The sequence below is a fragment of the Typha latifolia genome, chromosome 8, assembly GCF_019914945.1.
Source record: "Typha latifolia isolate L0001 chromosome 8, TyphaL0001v2, whole genome shotgun sequence".
NCBI classification, from domain to species: Eukaryota; Viridiplantae; Streptophyta; class Magnoliopsida; order Poales; family Typhaceae; genus Typha; species Typha latifolia.
The window spans coordinates 10,347,706-10,359,801 of NC_133093.1; the positions used below are offsets into that span (position 1 = coordinate 10,347,706).

A 12,096-nucleotide genomic window follows, 5' to 3' on the forward strand; every position below is an offset into this window, starting at 1 on the left:
TACAAGTATAATAATAATAATAATAATAATAATAATAATAATAATAATAAAAACAATTTAAATGAATTTTATAATTGGACGAACATAGAATCGTCTCCTTATCTCAAACAAGCTCGAGTAGTCCACATCAATTATATACTGTCTCCTCGTCCGAAACAAGCAACCCAACTTATTAACTCTTCCTTGAATCTTGATAGGGAAAAGAATTCTGAATATCCCCAGAGCTCCACAACTACCGTAAACCTATTTTAATGACACAAATACCGAAAGAAAGTGACACATCATTATTTTGCATTTTGTGATTTTCTCTTTCCTGACTAAGTTTTAAGTTTATTTTGAAGAATAATTCTCAAAATACTAGACCTCTATTTTGGCGTGCAAAACCACCCACCTGGCGAGTGATCGGATCCGTTCCCTACCAGCGATAAATTGCTCCGCGGTACACAGAATTAGGGACTAACCACTGTAATAGTTCTAAAGAGAAGAGAGAGATTTTTTAAAAAGAAATATAAATAATTTCGTTTTTTAAGAGTTAGAGGAAAGGGAAGAGAAGACTGGGAGACGAGAAAGAAAAAGACGGAATCGACCTCGAGGCGCTGGTTCGTGTCGGATACGCTGTGGATATAAATAGTGGATAAATATTTTTATCGAGCTTCCTCTATCCGCTGTTTCTTTCTCGACTGGTTGTTCTCCTTTGTCACGGTCCTAGGGTTCGTCTTCTTGCTTCGGGAGTGTTGCAAGAGAGGCGATTCCAGCTACTATTCGCTGTTCCCTTCTCTTATTCTCGATTTGTCGTTCTCGAATTCGGCGGGCTTTGGAGTAGCAGAGTTTATTCTCGATTCCGCGTCGGATCGATCTCTGGCGATCGTTTCCGGCGAATGGGAGCTCAGTCACAGGTGCGCCTTTGACGTTTCGATAGGCGTTGCGGCAAATGCTCTCGATCTTAGTGTTCTTTTGCGCTCGTTTTCGTTTGAACTCGGTTTCATGATTGTTTGTGTTTCGTATTTCTTTAGTTTCACTTTATTTCAGCTCATAGATGCCAAATTACCAAGCGAAGATGGAAGAGATGAGCTGGACGATCTTGATTTGATCGAGAATTATTGCATTTACTTACAAGAAGAATATCCGTATCTTGAATTCATTAAGCGTTCAGAGGTGCACGCTTATTGGTCGCCTGAATTGAATAGAAAAGTATATTCTTAGAATCGAAGCTGCATCCTAAACTTTCTATATCTTGTTTTAACATTTTCAGTAGTTGGTAGAGATTCTTCTTGATAGGTGATGGTAGGTAGAAGGAGATTAAAAGAGGTTGTTAGATTTAGACTTTTGCTTTTCTGGAGTTCTTTTTTAAATCTTTCTTTGACAGCTACTATTCGACATGCGGTTTTCATCATTAGCTTTCCTGGATGATGGTGTTCTGTGAGTTAAAGAAGCTAGTGTTACTTTATTCTAGATTTCTTGGATGTAGACCATCTAGTTTTTGGGAGATAGGATTAAATAAGTTAGAAAAAAACGGATGATTATTATATCAAGATGTTTATTAGATCTGTTATCAGTTCTCTGGAAAGCCAAGAAGGATATAGGAATAAACTACAACCTGTTCCTGCTTCTGATAGTAAGTCAACTGCCCTGCCATAATTTATATCCCTCGTGTTAGTGAAGTTCTTCTACATGGCTTAGGTGATGACTGTAATCTAAGACGAAAAGAAACTCAAAAGGCAAGGGCTCAGCCTTGCCCTGGTGTCCACCACCGTGAGAAGGTGATTCTCCCAATTTATTTGAGAGAGGACGAGACAACAATTTAATGTATTAAGGTTAATGCAGATGAAAAGCAAAATCAAAGGGACTCTTAATCTTCTCAGGATTGACTAATAGGAAGATATTTTAGTGCCAACATGAAGTATAATCAATTGTTACACATACTCTAATAAGAATCCAGAATGATCAAAGTGAATTATTTTAAGTTAGGGCTGTATCTGAAAGGATGCACATGACCTTATTTTAGGATTTAGACTAATAAGAAGGAATATTAATGATGTCAAAAATTATAGTAAATTTATGGTCTTAAAAGTTTGAGGGATATAGTAATATCTGAATTGCATAAATATACACTCAAGATTTAGGTTATCCTGGTTATCTGATTTGCCCAGCAATACCCTCATTGAATGTTTGGTTTAGGTGCAGAATACCCCCCGGAAAGTATAAATTATGTCTAGACTTTTAAGAGCAGCATTAGCTTTTCTCTTTGCTGACAAAGAGTTCAAAGGAACTTACAATTTATAAATCTTCTTAGGGTTTTTGTTGTACTATACTTGGTGTTGGAAGTTAGTCTGGATATCCACATCTACATCCTTGAATTTAATAAATCATCTTCCTTATCTTGTAGTCCTGTTTTGCAAATTTCTTATGATTTTTCTAATATTAAAAGTTGCTGACTGTGGTGCTGAATTAACCATGTTTACTTACAAGCGACTAAGCTGAAAGCTATTTTCCCATACATACATTCATTAATTTCTGTGGTGTTGCTTTGAAAACTTTGTAAACATTTACTATACAAGTTCTGCAACTCCAGAGGCATCGTAATTTAACTGTCCACCATTTCTGCATCTAAGAATCAGAAAATTCCTATACCCATAAAATTGTACACTTTTGTTCACTTCCCTAACACTTTTATTCAGAATTAACTCTGAAGATGATTTCTGAGCTTTCTTATTTCTCTGGCATCCCTCGTATAGCAATAAGGCCTGATGAGAACATATCCATCAGAAAGCAATAAGGCCCAATTAGAGTAGATCAACATTTGTGCGGCAAGTCTATCTTAGGAATCTATTGATGTTATTGGACAGGGCAATTCACCTATAAGAAAAAATATGCTAACATCTTTCATTATGGTTTTAATGTCTAAAAGTTATTCATAATCTTATCACCTTAGGGATATGGCTTCCTCTATAATCTCAATCCTTTCTACTTTTCTGAGGCCTTTATGTCATTATTCACTGGAAGGGGCCATAATTCTGTCTGAACTCAAAGTGTGTAGCTATTCCGTGGACTGACATCATAGTACACTATTATTATGTATGGCAGGTTTCACTAGTATGCAGGCATTTCCTCGTGAGCTGCGTGGAGTGATGCCCCTTGTAGCTATAAGCTACCAATACCTCTGTATTGTATTTGTTGTTTTGTACTCATGTCCTGAGCTTGTACTTAAAGAAAGAGATGCAGAAGTATGATCATCATAATCAGAATGTAACTTCACCAACAGGATTCTTCCAACAATCTGTTAATCTTACAAGTAGCAGACATTCTCAAACATCAACAGGGCAGCATTCTTCTCCTACTGTATTTCCAGAGAAAAGAAGCAAGGGAAAATCACTGGACCAGAATGTTGCCGACGTTACCAGTAAAGACTTGGAATTGAGGGCAACAGAGCACAAAATTGATATAGGAGATGAGAAGTCTGATTTATTAGGCTATGATGTTTTCTCTGGGAAGCTAGTTTATGATAAGAAAACAATAATTACTACTAGTTCAGATGAGCAATCTGGGTCAGGATCTGGAAACAAGGACAGTTTTGATGCAAGACTCACAAGCAAAAATCTGATATGGGGTTGTCATATGCTGAGCCTTGACGATGTCATATCTGTAAGTTATTTGAGTATTAAAGTCAAAAAATTTAGCTGAATCTGTTTTTACAGTAAGAGTCTAACTGAGGCCTTATAATCCTGTTCTAAACTATCTGGCAGGTATCATACAGTTCTGCCCTCCAACAATTCACTGTGCATGCATACCCTGTTAGGAAGAGGTCATGTGGACTTCTTTGTTTCAGAAAGCCTCAAAGAATTCGAAACGACTTCCATTTCTTGGCTTCTACTTCACAAGAAGCCCTTATGTGGGTCAGTGGCTTTGCGGATCAGCAATGCTTTATAAATTTCTTACCTCACCCTCTGATGTCTAGTGAAATGCAGACTTCTGATATCATAGCAAGTGAACCTCCCTTTGATCTATCACATATCAAATGTAAAACTCCACCGAAGATACTTGTCATATTGAATCCTCGATCTGGACATGGTCGATCCAGTAAAGTCTTCCACAGCAAAGTTGAACCCATTTTTAAGGTACCTCCAATCTAGTAAATCTAATTGTCCTTCTCTTCAACTTGAATTTGGTAGGATGTTAAGAAGTTACTTTAGTTTCTTATCCTTGTTGCTATATCAATTTGTCATCCAGATGACGAAAGATCTTGTTTCACTTTTATAATGGATGCATGCTTTACGTTATTCCACATTAAAATTTAATGTCATCAGAAAAATAATTTACTCAAGCATGAGAATTATGTAAACAATAATACATCTATTATGGGAACAGTAGGTAGGATTTCCATTCAATTTATGCCGAAAATTGAAAGGTTTCTAATCCTCATGCATTGAGGATAAGGTCTAATTTTTTTCACAGAATTATAGTATGGATGTTGAGCATGATGTTATAGGTTGTTCTAATGTTCAGGATTTAAAATGAGTGATTATGTAAGCCATGTAGGTGGATTAAGAAACTTGAATCTGACAATCTGGTTGGAAATTAACTCACTTGATTTTATTCAAAATGATCAATATCCACGTAGTGTTGTAAATGGTTGTTTTTGCAATGGTGTATGTAGCGGAAAGTTAATTTGGTTATTCTCTTAGGCCTCGTTTACTTTAGGAATAAAATCAATTCTAGAATAAGTATTCCTCTTTGTTATTTCCAAAATAAAATCTTTATTCTAGGAATGACTATCTATGTTCACTTATATTTTGTAATAAGAGTATAATAATTACCTTTGATGTGATATAAAATAAAAAAAGATGGGAAAAATATATTATTTTTTATATAATTTCCATGAATACCCTTTGATTTAATATAAAGTAGGTTGATGGGATAGATATCACGGGTAAATTAGTAAATATGTTAGTGTGTGGTATAAAATATAATTTTGATAAATAGTGTTTGTATTCTATAATATAGTTATTATAATGTTTAGCTATTATTCTTGAATAAGGAGTTGTATTCTAGAATAAGAAAAAAAATTAATCTTGAAGTGAACGGAGGCTCAAGTCAGCAATTCATTGATCCCAACTCTAATATGTCAATTGCCTGCTGGGCAAGGTTATGCTGTTTAAATAGTACTAGGCAGCTGCATGTAGACATGATCAAAGGGCCCAGCCTGCCTGTGCCCGGCCCGAGCTCGAACTATCCATGGGCGGTACAGGCTAGCCCTTTGCCCACCCGACCTGGCCCGAAAGCCCGCTCGTTTGGCCCGCAACTAGGCCCGTCCGTTCTGCTACAGTAGCCCGTCCGCCTGTTACAGTACTTTGCCCGTCTGCTACAATAATTTACCATTGCTACAGTAAAAAAATTTAGTATCGTACCGTTTTGCATTATTTTAAGCACACTTTTGAAATTTTTTAATTTATTTTAATTATTTTTAAATGGAGGAATATAGATATTTTTTTAAAAAATAAGCTAATAGTTAAAAAATTCTAAAAATAGCTAAAATATGAGTTGGGCCGAGTGATTGGTTGGTCGGCCTAGCTCGGCCCGACCGGCTAGCCCGATCTCTCACGGGCCGACGGGCAGTAACGGGCTAGACTATTTTAGCCCGGCCTGAACCCCGCCCGGCCCGAGTGATTAGTGGGTCGGGCCGTGAACGAATACTTAAACCCGGTTGGCCCGAAAAGTCCTGCCCGAACCCGGCCCGGCCCGGCCCGCCAGATGATCATGTCTAGCTGCATGTTGTATCTCTAATTTTAGCCAACCACATCTACTATGTATATAGTCGTGCAGCAGGAGATCATGTGTCGGGACTCTAGAATGCTAGATGAGCCAATATGAAGAGTAAAAGTTATATCATTAGTAATTAGAATTAATCATCCATAATTTACAAAGTGCTTAATCATATTTATTTTCTTTAATAGCTTTTTGGACATACTTTTGTTTATTCTTGTTAATTTTTCTAGTGCACTTATAAGGTTCACACATTTGTAGATTTCTATCTTCTCAAGATATTTAGAGATGCAAAAATGTATATGAAGATATGAACCTGCATATGCATTAATGTTGAGGATAAGATCTAGGCTGCATCTTGCTTGGCCCCCTTTATATTATTGTAGCATTCTTGTGAATTTACAAATTAATTAAAATTAAATATGGCAGTTATGCGATGAAATTTTTGGGCAATATGCTAGTGCATAAACTTTTGCCTTTGAGATGACCGGTTGAGATATAGATTGCTAAGGCATAATGAGAATAAAAAGTAGTATAATGCACTCAAATTTTGTTATATTGTCACTTTCCAAGTTCAGTTTGCCTCAACTTTTACTGAGATACAAAGTTGACTTTTTTACTTTTCATCTGGTATCTTAGCTGGTTTGTCTGGCCTTTGATTTTGGGATGAGATATTCTTTTCTAATATGACGATGATTTACTTCAATCTTCCTGTTAGTTTGAACTCAGATATCATTGAACCAAACTTCTATCCTAAGAAAAATTAGTGTAGCGTATTAGGTTAAGGAGAGAAGAAATAAGCTATTTCTGTTTAGATCATCACACTAGTCCTGCAGTAGGATGTCATACACTACGTTTATTTTATATAGTTTTATTGGGAATCTTATATGATTTGGAATTAGTTGGTTGATGTTCATTACTTCATTACATCAACAAAGAAGCTATGCAGAAGAATATGGAGGTTGGACATTTGGATGTTTTAGTTGTATTTTTGAAAGTCATGCATCAATTTCTTTGCTAGATGGTAGTTGTGCCTTTATTAGTTATTCCTATTTGTTACACAAGTCCAGTCCCGTGACTTTTTGTTTAAGGAACCTGCAATTTTTGTGTTTACATGTTTGACTATTTTAGTTGGATAAAGAATCTTTCTCGTGACATATAAAATTTTATAGATTGCCATTAGCATGCTGCTCCAGTGATGTATTATTCATTATATCTGTTATCTTTTGAGGTTGTTTATAAACATTTTATAAACTCGGACAGCTTGCAGGTTTTAAGATGGAAGTAGTTAATACTACATCTGCAGGTCATGCAAAAACTATTGCATCAACAGTTGATTACAGCACATGCCCTGATGGTAGATTGCTAGTTAATTTTCCCTTGTCTTGAACATTCTGAAGTTGTGATTTGGTAGCTTTACATAGTTCTCTACATATTTTTGTAGGAATTGTATGCGTTGGAGGTGATGGAATTATAAATGAGGTAAGCTTGTTGTTCCTTCCTGTTCTGTTTTCTTCAATTTATTATATGTTCCTACTTGGCTGACTCCTTGGAGTGAAAGTTTGATTGTTGTTGTATCATATGTTCCTGCTGTAATTTACTTGACAGGCTTGCAAGAAAGCTTGTAGATCTCTTATAAAATAAGGAAAGTAGATAATTCTTGGTTTAAACAAAAACAGCACTGAGGAAGAGATTTACAAGTTGAATGCATCTATTCTTCTTCACAATGACCTATATAGTTCTACACTTCTACTGATAGTTTTTGTGTGGGGCCAGGTGGACTTTTCGAAGGCTTTTTCTTACTGATTCAGAGTTCAGTAGGTTAAGTGATAGTGCAGGACTCATTTTAATGGATTGCAGAAGAAAAGGCTGAAAAATTAGGACATTATTATGTTGGTTGTTTTATCTGTACTGTTCATTACATACTCCATTTAGTTATATGGTTTGAAGTAATTATCAGGTTAAGCCATGATTAGATGATCCTCTGCACTACTTTGCCAAATGATTACTCCAAACTGACAACTATGCATACTTGAGCACCAAATGATAAGTCCAAGATGAAAAATTGTGCACTTTTGAATTGCTTGCCGCAAATATAGTCAATCACACAACATATTCTGATGGAAGTAATATTCAGTTCAATGTTGTAAACTTGCAAGAGACCCGTCTTGATTTCCATGATGTTGTATATTAATTCTAGATTGATTGCTAGGGAGGGAAGAAGGATTGCTGATGATCTATATAGCAGAGCATCCATAGAGGGTGATCAATTGACCTCTTGCGTTGGACAACTTTTGGGGCCTCAGCCCGAGCCCATCAGTGGAGGCAAAAAGGTCCATCTTATGATGATGATGATGATTAAAAGTTTTGACACTTGCTCCTGTTATGGAACATTGCGAGAATACTTTGTGTTATTTTATTACACTGATTGATCATTTATGTTTATATGCTTTAAAGAAGCAAAATTTTCTGATAGCAACTTTGGTAATTTTGTTAGCCTTAAAGTTCCCTTCAGAAATTCGCATGTACTTGAAGCATACATCATGTTCTTTGATATTGTTCACCACTATTAGTATTCCCATGTGTATCCACATTGTTTTTGGGAAATGTTTTTGCTTTGCTATTTATGACTCTAATTAGTAATGATTTTGTTAAATTTGATTCTCATCCCATAACATAGCACATGGACCATTCCTTCAGTTCTTCTATCAACGAGGAAATGTGACCTATTATTTGTCGACTATATCTTGTGATGTGATAGATGCTTATGATTTTGCAGGTACTTAATGGTCTTCTCAGTAGAGATGATCAGAAGGAAGCTATTTCCATTCCAATTGGGATAATTCCAGCTGGTTCTGACAATTCACTTGTCTGGACTGTCCTGGGAGTTAGAGATCCTGTTTCTGCTGCAATGGCTATTGTGAGGGTAATTACTATCTTATATGACAATTTCATTCATTGCTTAGTCGATGTAACTGCTAGAACCCAAGTTTTCTTTTTAATTTCTTGCTTCCTGTCCTTTCTGAATGTCTTCCTGCCTTCCTAATTATAAGTACCGGAGAACCTACTATCAGTGATGAATGTCTTTATCATCAGGAATAGGGTGATGTGATATCTTTCGTTATCTGGTTGGTCAGGCCTTCTTTGACAAATATTATCTGATGGGAATTAGGATCTTTTGGACACATTGGAGAACTCATTAGCTTTATTATTTTATTCTTTGATTGGCATTATCTTTGTGTTTCGTTTTGTGATAAATCTCTTATTTGGCCTCTTTCAAATTGTATATGTTCCTTTTTTCTCTTCCCATCTGTGATCTGATTTATTTATTTTGCCATGCCAGTTTTTTAGTCTATTCAAGTTTAGCATTTTGTCCATTCATCAGACTCTGTTACCATTATCTATTACACTATCTACTTTTATTTGTTGGTCACAGGGAGGGTTTACAGCAACAGATATTTTAGCGGTTCGATGGATCCAGACTGAGATTATTCATTTTGGCACAACAGTTTCATACTTTGGTTTTCTTAGTGATGGTAACTTTCATTGTCATTGGTGTTTCTGCTGTATGTGATTTTGAGTGGTCTGCTTGCACTCTTCTGAATCATGAAATATTTTTCTGCATCTGCAACTGCAAGTGCAATGATTCTTATGATGTTCTGACAGGAGTGCTGCACATTTTAAGTTATTGATTTACATGCATTGACATTTCTTTTGCTGCAGTTCTGGAACTTTCAGAAAAATATCAGAAGCATTTTGGTCCTCTTCGGTACTTTATGGCTGGTTTCCTGAGATTTCTGTGCTTGCCAAAGTACAGTTTTGAGTTGGAATATCTTCCCATATTGAAGGATGTAGCAGGTGCTGAGAAGAAGGGCTTAGAAGAGAAGGAAAAAGCAGAATTACCAGATTACACTGACGTAACGCAGAGGTCGAGAGAAGAAAGCATTCCCCGAGCTTCTAGTTTATCCAATATTGATTCAATTATGTCTCCCAGAAGAATGTCAGTGGAAGAGTTGGATACAACAGGTAGCACACTGGCAAGCAATGAGCCATCTGAGTATGTCCGAGGACTTGATCCAAAATCAAAGCGTCTGTCCTTGGGAAGAAGCAATATAATATCAGAACCAGAAGAAGTACTCCGCCCCCAACCTCACCTTTCATCAAACCCTAACTGGCCAAGGACCAGATCAAAGTCAAGGACAGACAAAGCATGGACTGGCTTGTCTGCTGCAAATGATTCCAGGTCTTCTTGGGCAGCCACATCATCGCACGAAAAAGAAGACATTTCTTCAACAGTGTCAGATCCTGGACCATTCTGGGATTCTGGACCAAAGTGGGATACTGAGCCAAAATGGGATATGGATCCTACTTGGGAAAGTGAAAATCCAATTGAGCTGACACGGCCACAAAATGAAATAGAACTTGGAAAGAGGGAACTTGTGCCAAGCTTAGATGAGAAGTGGGTAGTTAGGAAGGGACGCTTCCTTGGTATATTGGTTTGCAACCACTCATGCAAGACTGTGCAGAGTTTGAGCTCTCAGGTTGTGGCGCCAATGGCTGAACACGATGATAATAGTCTGGATTTGCTATTGGTTGGTGGAAGTGGGAGAGTGAAATTGCTGAGATTTTTGGTCCTGCTGCAGTTTGGTAGGCATCTTTCTCTGCCCTTTGTGGAATATGTTAAGGTATGAGTTTTATGTCATTCAGTGTGAATTATCTATGCCAGATCCTTTCATGGTTTCATCTACCACTTCCTTGCATACCAGCTTTCATCTCTTAATATGGTGAGAAGACCGCAATCCACATTCACCTCAATTGTAGTGTCCCACATTTACACATTTCCATGGCAAACTTGTGGTGAGAGTTGAGTCCTAATTAGGCATCCAGTTTGACGCCCTCTCATGATTTAGTTCTTTCTCTATAACTTTACAGATTTCATTTAGTCATTTAATTATTCCTTTAACTGGCGAGTGCACCAATGAGTGTAATATCTAGTTTGCATGACTATTCTATCTTCATTTCCTTTTGCACAACTTGAAACTGTCAAGAGCTGCATCAAATGACTCCCTTCACATGTTGCTATGGCAGGTGAAGTCAGTGAAGATTAGGGCAGGCCCAAACACTCATCACGGGTGTGGTATTGATGGTGAATTTCTTTTTGTTAAGGGACAAGTCCTCTGTTCTTTGTTACCCGAGCAGTGTAGACTAATTGGGCGGCCTGTCAAAGATCGTTTATAAGGTGCTGTAAGTCTTTTACTTTTCGAACGCATGTCTTCTGTTTTTCACTTCAAACAACTGACTGAAACATCGATGTAGCAGTGGGACGTAAAAGAAAACATCTGTACGCTCGATTCAGTCAGGCCAACCTTGTTCTGAGGACTGTGTATTTGACTGCCTGGAGAGAAAATGAGTGATGATCTCTTCACCATTGTTGTACCACACTTTTGCTGTGAATGGCAGCCTGCTGCTTGCTATTTTTTGCTGCAGGGTTTTGCGGTTCGTCGTTGGTATAACTCCGAGTTGATTTCTTAGTGTACACTTGTACTAGCCACTTGAACTTTGGCAGTTGGATACAAAATTCAATAATCGTCCAAATTTAAGATCACAAAGTGTCAGAGTGTGGAAAACCCAGGCGGTGGCTTTAAAATACATATCTGTATGCTTCGATGATTTAAAATTCCTTATCGTACATTTACATATTGTTTGGGATGCTGCATGCTTTATACTGGAATAAGAAATATATTGCTATACCTAGTGTGCATTCTATCTAGTATGCTGTAAGGCCTAATACGTTTGTGTCCATGTGTAGTTGTATGCATCCGTGAATTATTAAAAGGCGTTTGATATGTTTTACGTGTATGACTATTCGTTATGAAACTCCCAATGTATCAAGACTGCGTGCTTGCCCGTGCGTAACCTAAACCCACTCACATAACAATCTATGGGCTTACCAACCAACTCTAGTAGAGTTGGTAGGTATCTTGCTCATGACCAAGGAGGTCATGAGTTCAACTCCAACCCCAAACAATATTGTGGAGAAATTGTTTGGTGGTTGGTAGTGGTGGCTTGGCTCGATTCGGTTGATGGCTCGGCAGTGCGGTTAGCTTGGAAGAACAGCTTGACAACGCAACGGCTTGGAGCAGGTCTTGGCGGCGTTTGATTCGAAGCAATTGTTCGGCGACGCATATGGCTTGAAGCCTAGACTAGATAGCTAAAAGCTCGGTGAGGCCTAAAGTGCCTCTGTATCTAGGGAGGGTTGGCCCTTTGTCCAGTCCATATCTAGACTTCGGGCTCATGAATGATCAAAAAAAAAAAAATCTATGGGCTTTGCTTTAT

General features: G+C 37.4%; 1 protein-coding gene across 5 annotated transcripts; it reads left to right on the forward strand.

Annotated features, from left to right (window-relative positions):
- The first annotated feature begins 556 nt into the window (after positions 1–556).
- On the forward strand, positions 557–11,455 carry LOC140794179 (sphingoid long-chain bases kinase 1-like). Of its 5 annotated transcripts, XM_073146090.1 has the most exons (11): positions 557–896; positions 3,085–3,642; positions 3,744–3,893; positions 3,966–4,115; positions 7,024–7,117; positions 7,205–7,242; positions 8,540–8,686; positions 9,197–9,296; positions 9,484–10,445; positions 10,849–10,999; positions 11,080–11,455. In XM_073146090.1, the coding sequence occupies exons 2-10, from the start codon at positions 3,217–3,219 to the stop codon at positions 10,996–10,998; spliced, it is 2,217 nt and encodes a 738-aa protein (XP_073002191.1). In that variant the 5' UTR covers positions 557–896; positions 3,085–3,216; the 3' UTR covers position 10,999; positions 11,080–11,455. The 5 variants fall into 5 exon arrangements, 3 of the variants coding, with proteins under 3 accessions (XP_073002191.1, XP_073002190.1, XP_073002189.1); XR_012110076.1 differs by having other exon boundaries at positions 3,744–4,115; positions 9,484–10,407; positions 11,077–11,455; XR_012110075.1 differs by having other exon boundaries at positions 3,744–4,115; positions 9,484–10,407.
- The last annotated feature ends 641 nt before the right edge of the window (positions 11,456–12,096 follow it).

Excerpts from the sequence above, each read along its gene's own strand:
- LOC140794179 (XM_073146089.1), top strand. The coding sequence starts at position 3,217 with ATGCAGAAGTATGATCATCATAATCAGAATGTAACTTCACCAACAGGA. Across the intron at positions 9,297-9,483 it reads CTTTGGTTTTCTTAGTGATG|TTCTGGAACTTTCAGAAAAA; the intron begins GTAACTTTCATT and ends CTTTTGCTGCAG. Across the intron at positions 10,446-10,848 it reads CCTTTGTGGAATATGTTAAG|GTGAAGTCAGTGAAGATTAG; the intron begins GTATGAGTTTTA and ends TTGCTATGGCAG.